Source organism: Nicotiana attenuata, chromosome 1 (assembly GCF_001879085.1).
Source record: "Nicotiana attenuata strain UT chromosome 1, NIATTr2, whole genome shotgun sequence".
In the NCBI taxonomy this organism is placed as follows: domain Eukaryota; kingdom Viridiplantae; phylum Streptophyta; class Magnoliopsida; order Solanales; family Solanaceae; genus Nicotiana; species Nicotiana attenuata.
In genome coordinates this window covers 35,602,824-35,614,873 of record NC_031989.1, presented here as the reverse complement: position 1 = coordinate 35,614,873, position 12,050 = coordinate 35,602,824, and the positions used below count along the sequence as shown (strand labels likewise).

Below are 12,050 nucleotides of genomic sequence, written 5' to 3'. Positions count from 1 at the left end.
TATATACATCTAGATACATAAATTATATTAATACAAAAAAAACATATGAATACATTCATGGAATAAAGCGAGACAGTAAATACAATGAAACACATAGAATACAGCAGGATACACTGAAATACAATGAAGAAAAAGACAATGAATACAATGAAATACATAGAATACAACGAGATACATTGAAACACAATGATAAAAAAGACAATGAATACAATGAAATACAGCGAGATATATTGAAATATATTAACAGAAAATTCAAGTTGCTCAGCCCCCAACTCCGTCGTCTATGTTCAATAAAAAACAATATTAGCTATGGAATTTTCAACCATTAAAAAACATAGTATGAATATAATAGCACCCAATTGTTTACATATCACACTAAGTCCCAGCAGAAAACTGATCTCACATCTTGACCATAAAGAATATGGTGTTGACTTTATCAATGTTTTTTCGTTCCTTCAGTCTGCTCTCGAAAACCAGTGATGCAGTCATGGCCTAATATACAGTGCAATCCCAAAAAAACCATCCTACGGAGATACGCAGATGAGTACATTTTCTGCATCTGCTTTTTAGGGCGTGTAACAGAAAGTCGATGCAAATAGAGAGAGATATGGGGTAGAGGATAGGAGAAATTTGAGGGGATATGAGAGAGAAAAATAATACAAAGCTTATTTTATGGCTTAAGGGTAGGAGGTGACCATAAATATATATTTGGCTATAAAAAGTCAAAAGGTAGCTATGGAATATAATTTTTTAAAAGGGTATTTATTTAAAATAAATAAGGCATCAACCCCTTTACTATAGGAGGTAACTAATCCTTTATTTAATCCATATATGTTGAGCCACTGCCTATTGCCTCTTTTGGGTAAGACAGACTTTACTGGTGGGTAAAAAGTGGATGAGCTAAATCATTCGCAGGAGGATCGATAATATGAGAAGGAAGAGCAAAAACCGCCCTTGGACTAAGAAATAGGAAAATAAGGATGTACATCCACTTCTTGAGGAAGTTGAAGCTCGGTTGTTGGCGATTGTTCCTTGAGCAACACATGATATGATCCAAAGTATTTAAAAGAGAGTTCATGAATAGGTTTATGAACAAGGAAAAGTTTCTGTAGTGTTGCAACTTCTGGGGGGGAAACACACACAACAGTCTCCCACTTGAAATTGCCTACCAGACTAGAAGGTATTTAACCCAGTCACGAGGAGAATCAACACAAACACATCCAATAACAGCAAGCAGTCGATAAAGATTTCAGACCAAATAATAGCAAGCAGTCGATATGTTGAAGAAGTATGAAGTTGCACCCCAAACAGAAAGAAAGTCTCTTGCCAGATTGAGCTGATGAAAATTGGATCTCTACCACTCACAATAATAGCAAGCAGCCCATATAGATTTCAGACCAAACAGTGTGAGAAGAAATAGTGCTAGCGAAAACATTGGTATGCTGAAGCATCATAATTGTTCCTTTGACACTTGTAAATGAAGTTAACCATATCCTGCTTGATACCTTACAGTAGAAATAAGACACGACCTTCCTAGTACATTGTAGCAGTTCAAATACGAAAGGCAAAACAGCCATAGAAGTTTCATAAATATCAAGGTCCTATGTAATTTCTTATACAGTGGGGTTCTGACTTGGATCTTTAAGAGAAATCTCAATAAGAGTACATCCAATAATCAAAATAATCATCTCCCAAGTCTGAGTAAATTTTAATATCTGTTGTACCAGTTACGAGGTCTTGTTTTCCTCCTGGGCTTGGTATCGAGGAATGCCAAAACAACGTGTTCTAGGTAACTTCAAAACCTCCTCTGCTGCCTCTTCTGATTTATGAGCATAGCTCTCCCAAACAATTGTCAGTTTTTCCAACACTCGTGCATTCTTCAGAAAAAACCTTAGTAGTTCGATCTCGTTTTCTTCATATTTGAAACCAGTCAACTGAATTGACTTTAAATGAGATTCCAAGCACACAATGCTTTCATCAGGATCGCACATCTGCCAATTCTCACTCCAGCCTCCATCATTCTAGCAGACACTTGAGAGTCAGAGGAGAAACCACTTCCTCGAGCACAGTATTATATTGAAAAAACAAAAAATAACAATAAGCAAACATTCAGCAGCATAAGCAACCATTTCCTCCATTAGAAGCGAAAATGTCAAACAAGATTCACTATCAAAATGATTTGCACCATTTCCTTCTCATTGAAAATTTTCTTTTATCCCTTGGAGTCACTCATTCAATAGTGATTTCTCGTGATCTGTTCATGTTTCACACCGTGGTAAATACTATTCAAACCATGCCATCCATCCACCGAACATCTTACTCATCTCAGGTCATCTAAAACATCTATCCCCTCATTAATCCAGGTAAATTTATCCTAATGATCCCTGTTTACCTGATCTCTTGCGCCTGAAAACAATAGAAATTCTAGCATTGGAATGAGTTTATTTCCAGAATCTGCCGGGGTCAATTATGCATCTTTTTCTTTACAAAGGAAATGAATTAATTTGAGTAAGTTGTCTTTGCAATCAAGCTCAGCTTAGAACCAAATTTAGATACTATGGTTGCATTTGCTGGCAAACTTATTCTTAATCAAGATACTATTGAGGCCAAATTTACAATTTCTCCTTCATTTATCAACTTAATGCTCCCTAAAGTTGTAACATCATCTCAGTTCTTTTTTTGATGAAGTAAGAGAATTTCATTTAATGGCATCAAGAAGACGCATAGAAAAAATATACAACAAAAGAGTGACTGCTCATATACAAAAACTTACTGAATAACATCACCTTGTCAGACTTTCCACTCATAGCATGAAAGGAAATCCTAAGATCAACTGAAATTCCAAACAACATTGACAGGTAGAAGTCCACTTCTCTACAGAATGAGTCGAACATGTAAGGATCAAAGGAAACTAATTTGAACCACCTTTTGTTTATAAGTGCATAATATATCCATACCTATCTAACAATAGAGTTTCGTTTAGGTTTGTTAGTGGTCTTTGTTGTATTCACATTGTTGTTTTGCATAGTTTTGTGTTATTGTCCTTTCACTTATTTGTTGTGGTTATTTTCTTTCTAGTATCTTTTGTTGTTACATGTCTTTTCTCTTGTTTCTTTTCTGATATTATTGCCTCTCCTGTTGAGCCGAGAGTCTCCTGGAAACAACCTCTTTACCCTTTTCGGGGTAGGGGTAAGGTCTACGTACACTCTACTCTCCCCACACCCCACTAGTGGGATTTTACTGGGTATGTTGTTGTTGTATCTAACAATAAAAAATTATCAATCAGCAATAATTTTTTACATTTAAGTTTAAAGTAATACTTGGAAAAAAAGATTCATGTAATAATATCTTTTTGCAATGTCGGTACCTGTGTTGGCTTCAAAAACGATTGTGTGATAGCAAAACCAAATATTACTAGTTACTAGACATTAAGAACATATATCTTTTTAATTCAACCACTTCAAAAATAACTTATAATTTATCAAAAATTATTTCATGAATCAGTTTAAACTGAATGTGAATTAAAACATATACTCACTCTGTTTCAATTTATGTGAACCTATTTGACTGGGCACGAAGTTTAAGAAAAGAGAAAAGACTTTTGAACTTGTGGTGTAAAATGAGGCACATATATTTTGTGTGGCTATAAATTATTGCATAAAGGTAAATTGTTTCCAAATATGGCATTCTTTTTGGCATAAATTAAGAATTAAAATCTTTTGGTAATCAACTCCTTGACAATGTTAGCGGATTAAAGGATATTTCGGTGATTTAAAAAAAAAAAAAACGGGGGGGGGGGGGGGGGGGGTTGTAAGGGCGTTACGAACGACTCTTTACGTAAACGCGATCAACAACTTATTCTATCCAAACTCGTAATTGTGTGTATAAAACCAGTCCAACACTTAAAAGTACTTCTAAACACTTGGTGCTTAAAAGTAACTTAAATTCAGCTAAGCCAAACTGACGATTAGTCAAATCCTACATCTTTCATCGTGACATGTTTATTATTTTGGTGAGTGGAATTTTGCTTGTGAGGGTCTGCCTTACTTGTTAACCAGTGTGTGACTCAAGCCCAATCCAACGAAGGAAAGCAGCCGGCTCACTAGTGTTTACAGAAGAGAACCGGCCCAGTTATACATTTACTTGTATTGTATATTTTTACTTGTATTTTTCTCCTTCATATACTTGTAAATATAAAAGGACATTATGTGGGAAATGAATGGCTTTTTGGTCAATTATTATTTTGACCAGCTCATATCTTTCTCTCGAACCTTCTGCATCTCTCTCCTCTCTTCTCTCAATGTTAGGGTTTCCTTTTCATTTGTTCCGCCATAGCTGATGCCTGTACCAAATTAACATGGTATCAGAGCAGGGATCTAGATTCCTCTCATCGTGAGCTCTCTTCCGATTGTACCCTTGCCGTAAGTTTTTCTTGTTTTGGTTTTGGTTGAAGTAAGAGGTAGTCGAAACAGTGTTGTCCTTTTTTTCACCGGAGAAATTTGGGGTTTTTCAACTTCGATCCTTGGTTGAGGTATATCTTCTCTGAAACTTTTGGTTTTCACAAAGCTGGCATTACATTTGGGAGCAAAAATCATGTCTAGGGTTTGCGATTAGACGAGACCTTACTTCTTCGGGATTTCAGAAGAAGGCCCGTATATTCTCCCCTATTTGCATGTGTTGATTTTCTGTTGATTGCATCTCCGTTTTACCTCTGTTGTTATCAGCCGACTTTTATTTTTTGTATTGTGAATTCGTTCTAATTGGGTGTGAGAATGGGTAGTATACTGAATAATGATGATGTGTCTTCGACTCCTGATGGTTTTGTTCCATTTTCACTAGATCCATCTCACCCTCTCTATATTCACCCGTCTGATAATCCTGGTAGTCAATTGGTGTATGTGCCATTCAATGGGTCTGGCTTTGTACTTTGATGAAGTAGTATGGTCACTTCCCTCTCTGCAAAGAATAAACTAGGGTTAGTAGATGGTAGAGTCTCCCGGCCTACATCAGATTCCCCTTACTATGCGTATTGGGAAAGATGTAATGACATGGTCAAGGCCCGGATAACAAACTCAGTGTCTAGAGAGATTGCTACTAGTGTGATGTGTTTTAGGACTACCAAGAAAGTCTGGAAAGACATCAATGATAGGTTTGGGCAGTCAAATGGGTCTAAGTACATCCAACTTCTAAGGGAAATCCACTCTACTACTCAGGCAGTGTTTTGAAAAGCGAGCGCTTCGTCGCTTTAAGCGCGAAGCGAGGCGAAGCGAGAAGCTGTCGCTTTTTCCTTACTGAAGCGACACGACCAGCAGAAGCGATCGCTTCAGCCAAAAAAGCGAGAAGCGACCCAGAAGCGAGAAGCGCAGAAGCGCTCACTTCTGTTAAGAGGGGCCATTTTGAAAAAGAAAAAAGTTTGGGTCTTTCTTTTTGTTATACAAAACAGACCCAAAGTGAAAAGATCTTCTTTGTCTTGCCAAAAATTGAGCGTTAGCAGCAGCAGCCAACTAGGGTTCAGCCTTCAGGTAATTTTTCTCTTTTATTCTTCTTTCTTCTTCTTCTTCTGATGAACGTTACCAGCAGCAGCCAACTAGGGTTCAGCCTCTAGGTAATTTTTCATCTTTTATTCTTCTTCTTCTCTCTCCTCTTTTTCAGTTTTTCTCGACCAGTGTCTGCGCTAGGGCAGGCGTTGGTTTTTCCCCCCTTTTATTCTTCTTATTTATTACTTTTAATATGTAATTTAGTTTATAAAATTAATTATTATATATATATATATATATATTATTNATATATATATATATATATATATATATATATATATATATATATTATATTTTCAGTTTATTTGATTTGTTTGATGTGTGTTTCAGTTTCTAAAATTAATTATTACTATATATTATGTTATATTTTCAGTTTATTTGATTAATTTATATGTACTTCAGTTTATAAAATAAATTTTATATATATATATATATATATATATATATATATGTTATATTTTCAATTTATTTGATTAATTTTATATGTATTTTCAGTTTATAAAATTAATTATTATATATATGTTATTTTTCAATTATTTTGATTAATTTTATATGCATTTTCAGTTTATAAAATTAATTATTATATATATATGATATGTTATATTTTCAGTTTATTTGAATTTTTTAATGTGTATTTCAGTTTATAAAATTAATTATTATATATATGTTATATTTTCAGTTTATTTGATTAATTTTATATGTATTTTCAGTTTATTTGATTATGTATTTCTTATATTAATAGGGATTTAAAAATGTCCCAAAGTTTTTGAATTGAATTTTTGGATTATTTATATTGTGTCTTTGCAATGTTTACATTATGTTTTTTAAAAATTGCGTTTCACTTCAATGAAGTGTGCGCTTCGCTTTGCGCTTTGCTTTTGAAGCGAGGCGAGCCCCTATTGCTTTTTTGCGCTTCTCGCTCTCAAAAACACTGTACTCAGGGGTCTTCTGACATAGCATCTTACTTTACAAAGATGAGAAGCCTCTGGGGTGATCTATTCCTCATATGTAGGACCTGTATGCTCTTGTGGTGCCTTGCCCAAATTCATAGAAGATCAAAAATTATTCCAATTTTTATATGGTTTAAATGACTCCTATTCAACTGTAAAAAGTGCTATTATGATGATGAACCCTCTTCCACCAATGAGCAAGGCTTATTCCCTTCTTCAACATGATGAAAGTCAAAAGGAAGCTCATTCTTCTATCCCAAGTTTTTGTAGAGATACATCTTCCTTCCTAGTTTCTCCTGGATCATCAAATGGGAACAGGACCTTCAGTCACAAGGTGAATTTTGAATCCAGGAGGTCTAACACAAATGTTTCTTGCAAATATTGCAAGAAACCTAGATACACTGTGGACAAATGTTATAGGATCCATGGATTTCCTCCAGACTTCAAGTTCACAAAGAACAAGAAGTCTGCTTCATGTGTTCAGACTGAACCTCCTTTCACTCCCTCTACACCTCTACATGCTACTCCAACTATACAGTTCTCCGAGTCATCAGCTCATGGTTTTACTAAAGAGCAGTACCAACATCTCCTAGCTCTATTTCAGCAGGCTCAACTATCTTTTGGGTCAGCTCATGATGATTCTATTGTGGACAACACTGCATTTGCATATTTTACAGGTTTGTTTAGTAGTTATGCTGTAAGTTCTGTGGACTCTCATGTATGTGCTTCATCACAGTTAAATGTAAATCCTTGGATATTAGATACAGGTGCAACTAACCATATAACTCCACATAAACACTTACTCTTTAATGTAAAACCTTTAACTAAACCATTTTTTGTCACTTTGCCAAATGGATATAAAGCCAAAGTAGTTTCCACTGGATCTTTACATCTCAGACATGATATAGTCTTACTCCATGTCCTCCTTGTTCCTTCCTTTCAATTCAATCTGATTTCTGTACATCAACTCATCTGTCAATTAGATTGTTCAGCTTTATTTACCAAATCAATTTGTTCTTTATAAGGCCCTTCTCTGAAAAGGCCACTGGAAATTGGTAAGGCTGCAAGCAGGTTGTACTACCTATATCTAGGGGTGTTCATAAAAACCCGAAAAATCGAACCAAACCAAACCGACCAGAAAAACTGATACTTTTTGGTTTGGTTTGATTTTGGTTTTGAATTTTAAAAACCGATTAAATTTGGTTTGGTTTTGGTTTTAATCAGAAAAAAACTGAACCAAACCGACTATAGGAGTAGCTATTTCAAATTTATTATTACACCTATATATATGTATATTTTTATACAAAGTTTAAAAAACTTAATGGTAATGTTAATAGTTTGCACTTTTAGTATAGTTCTTTACCTTTACATTCTAGTTTCATTGGTAGTTTTCTTTTGTTAAGTGTAAGAATCCAATTCATGTTAAAAATAATATATTTTTAATTGAGTCCTTAAATTATTCATCACTATTTGATTCAATTATCATCAATATATCTTGGTAAATAATAGATTTCTCAAATGGCAATTGATTTGATAGTGTTAAGTTGAAAATGTGGTCGCCGGAATATGTGTTTGGTAGTGTATGGCTTATATTTAAGAAAAAACGACAAATAACCGAAAAAATCGAAAAACCGACAAAACCTGACATAAACCGAATCGAGAAAAAACCGACTTAATTGGTTTGGTTTGGTTCTAATACTTGAAAAACCGACTTACTTGGTTTGGTTTCTTTTAAGGAAAAAACCGATCCAAACCGAACCATGAACACCCCTACCTATATCAAGATGCTGATCTTTTTCTTGCCACATCCACTTCCATGTATGTTTCTCATTCACCTGTTAGTTTACCTGTTTCTGTTCCTTCTGTTAACACTAGTCATTTAGTTGATCATGTTGTTGATGTTGTCTCTTGTAATCACACATCTACCTCTAATAAAGTGGATTTGTTTTGGCATCAAAGATTGGGGCATATACCTTTACACAAAATGTTATATATTTGTCAAACAAAATATCACCTAAACAATCTTTCTTGTGTTCTATTTGTCCAATGGCTAGACAACAAAGACTGCCTTTTCCTGAAAATGTTATACATTCTATTGTCCCATTTCAATTAGTCCATATTGATATTTGGCTAGACGTAGTCTTGGCTGTGTATGTTGATGATGTCCTGTTGGCTGGAAATGATTTATCTGAAACGCAGTCCTTAAAGTCTTATTTGGTTAAGATCAAAGATTTGGGTTCAGTGCATTATTTTCTGGGGTTGGAGATCTCTCTTCATCCTCAAGGATACATTATGAGTCAACAAAAGTTCACATCTGATCTTGTCTCTGAGTTCAATTGTCAACACTTTTCTTCTGTCTTGGCCCCCTTGGATCCTTCTGTCAAGCTCACTATGGACATGGGGGAGACTTTCTCTAATCCTAGTTTATATAGAAGGTTGGTTGGGAAGCTGAATTTCTTGCAGAACACCAGACCTGATATATCTTTTCCAGTAACATTTGAGTCAATTTCTGCAAAAACCTCAAGTTTCTCATATGATGGCTGCTTTGCATGTCCTTCTATATCTCATGAATGATCCTGCTCAAGGTGTTCTCCTCTCCAGTTCTTCAGATTTTTCACTTCTAGCATACTCTGATTCTAATTGGGCTTCTTGTGTGGTGTCTCGCAAATCTGTTAGCGGATATTATATTACGCTTGGTGGCAGCCCTGTTTCTTGAAAGAGTAAGAAGCAACCTACCATTTCTTTATCCTCTGCTGAAGCTGAATATCGGGCTCTTCGAAAAATGGTTGCTAAAATTTCTTGGCTGGTTAGACTTTTGGGTGATCTTGGTTTACTTATCACCAGCCCAGTCTTTGTTTTTTGTGACTCACAGGCTGCTTTACACATGGCTAAGAATCCTGTTTTCCACGAGCGTACGAAGCATATTGAAATTGATTGTCATTATATCCGCCAATGCTTGTCTTCCGGTTTGCTTTCTCTTCATTACGTTTCTTCCTTGAATCAATTAGCTGATATTATGACCAAAGCCCTCACTGGGCAGCCTAATCATGAGATTCTTTCCAAGCTTGGTGTGGTATCACCCCCTCAAGCTTGAAGGGGGTGCTAACGAGTGTGTGTCTCAAGCCTAATCCAACAAAGGAAAGCAACTGGACCACTAGTGTTTACTGAAGAGAACCAGTCCAGTTATACAATTACTTGTATTGTATATTTTTACTTGTATTTTTCTCCTTCATATACTTGTAAATATAAAAGGACATTATGTGGGAAATGAATGGGTTTTTGGTCAATTATTATTTTGACCAGCTCATATCTTTCTCTCAAACGTTTTTCATCTCTCTCCTCTCTTCTCTCAATGTTAGGGTTTCCTTTTCATTTGTTACGCCGTAGTTGATGCTTGTACCAAATTAACATTACTCGAATATAGGTTTATAGCGTAGCATTATTGCAATGACATTGCAATATTAAATCAACATTTCTTTGGAAAATTTAGTGAGTCCGTTTTCAAGCCTAATTTCACCACCTTATGCTCTTGAAAGAATCCATTCACGTAAATCTACCTCTAGTTTTACTTATAAGTCCTTCCAACCAACTACCATATAAAAGAAACGGAATTTGTACAGAAGGATTAGTGAAAAAGATGGCGAGCATTACCTCATCGGACCACAATTTAAGAACTTCCAGATTAGGAGAACTCTTGAGCAATAATATCATAACTTGCATTAACTCTTCATCAACTTCCACGTCCAGTCTCAAGGACTTCAGCTTATAAAAAGAGACTGGAGAGAGTCTTACTGTGCGAGCTGCATGATGCATACTTTACAGCAGCAAAAAACAAACGAGAGTTTTTTGAAAACTAAGAAATAAAAATTTCATTAGTAAAGAAATTAATTGAAAAGCTACCAACAAGCTCTTCCAATGACTTTTTCTTTTAAAAAAATACTTCCTTTTATGCTTAACTTAAAGAGGAAACTTTACCGAAATGGAGGGCATGCATAGCTTCAAGGCTGATATAGAAGGAACCTGCTTCATCATCTTATGCACAAGTATGCCAATTTCTTCAAATGAGCTGTTTAAATAAGTACAGAAGATGGAAACAGCTTCTATTGAAAAGAGATTCTCGACGATTATATCCTTTGGCATTGGAGCTTTATATTTGAAGAACTTGAGATTGGGGCAACAAATTTTGACTTCACAATTGCCACAACTCTTCACATCATGATGACCATTTCGTAAAGCAACATAAATAAGAGATGTTGAAGCAATATCAAGTAGTGTCACGGGTCCTAGACTAAAATTTACTAAGATCAAAGTTTCGAGGAGATGGGATTTTGAGAACAAGCAACTTGTCAAATGCTGGTCTGATAACTCGACTCGCTCAAGATGAAGGAATTTCAGCTGATGAAATCCAAAATGACTAGGCAGTTTAAGTACATCACCATATAAGTATAATTTCAGAACTTGCAAAGATTCACAAGTGACTAGACTATATGGTAACTCAAACGGCTCACCAAGATTAAAGCTCAATACAAGCTCTTGAACATTTCGCCTTGTTGTCAAATGAATCCATCGCAAAATAGCAAACTTATCAAAAATATTGCCACAACAGAGAAGAAACTGCACAAGTTTAATATTGGCGCTTTGGGAAATTAAGACCCAATTGATAAAGTCTTTGAATTTCTGAACCGTAGTGTAATCACAATAAGGCCGTTCTGAATAAAATGTATCAATATCAAAGTGCAAGTTAGGCATAGTAGCCCATATGTATTTCCATCTTCTTGACAACAGACGCAACTGATGCACATCAAAAATACAGAGAGATGAAAGCATGGTGTGGAGTATATCATCTGGCAAATAGCTTATTCTGTCAATCCCTTCATTTGTACTTCCGGAAATCTTGGATTTTATCGTAGATGTTTCCATTATATCTTTTCAATTAAAAAGCAGAAACTACCAATAAATTACCTTGCCTCAGAAGATTTGATATGTCGACATGGTACCCAGATTGCTAAACTAAAGAATGGGTTTCTTCAAATACATCTCCGGAATTAAAGGGCAACAGTCTGTATGAGCCCATGGTAGAGAGAAGAGAACGACAGAGACATTTTTGGGACCCTGTGTAAGGGTTTTCCCGCTTTCGGGAAGGAAAAAAAATACGTGAAGGTTTCCCCAAAATTAAGTAGGGTTTGAACTTTGAAAAAAATAAAAATTTATGTTACAGACTCACAGTCGAGAAAAACGTTATGGTACTTCCCACTTTCTTTTTTCAACTTTAGTATATGTAAATATAGAAATTTAGTAAATTATTCACGTCCATTGATAGGGGTGTCCATAAAAACCCGAAAAATTGAACCAAACCAAATAGACCGAAAAAACGGATACTTTTTTGTTTGGTTTGGTTTTGGTTTTGAATTTTAAAAACCGATCAAATTTGGTTTGGTTTTGGTTTTAATCAGAAAAAAAAAAACCGAACCAAACCGACTATAGGAGTAGCTATTTCAAATTTATAATTACACCTATAGGAGTAATTACACCTATAGGAGCTATTTCAAACTTATACATATAT

At 35.2% G+C, this 12,050-nt stretch overlaps 1 protein-coding gene across 6 annotated transcripts; it reads right to left on the bottom strand.

The window, feature by feature from the left end:
- On the bottom strand, positions 1,439–11,672 carry LOC109224597 (F-box/FBD/LRR-repeat protein At3g26920-like). 6 transcript variants are annotated; one of them, XM_019389153.1, is made up of 3 exons: positions 10,463–10,577; positions 10,139–10,287; positions 1,439–2,021 (listed from the first exon to the last, which is right to left on the bottom strand). In XM_019389153.1, exons 1-3 carry the CDS (start codon positions 10,479–10,481, stop codon positions 1,728–1,730), a joined length of 462 nt encoding a protein of 153 aa, XP_019244698.1. In that variant the 5' UTR covers positions 10,482–10,577; the 3' UTR covers positions 1,439–1,727. The 6 variants fall into 6 exon arrangements, 3 of the variants coding, with proteins under 3 accessions (XP_019244698.1, XP_019244705.1, XP_019244712.1); XM_019389160.1 differs by having other exon boundaries at positions 10,139–10,301; positions 10,463–10,554; XM_019389167.1 differs by having other exon boundaries at positions 10,139–10,340; positions 10,463–10,531.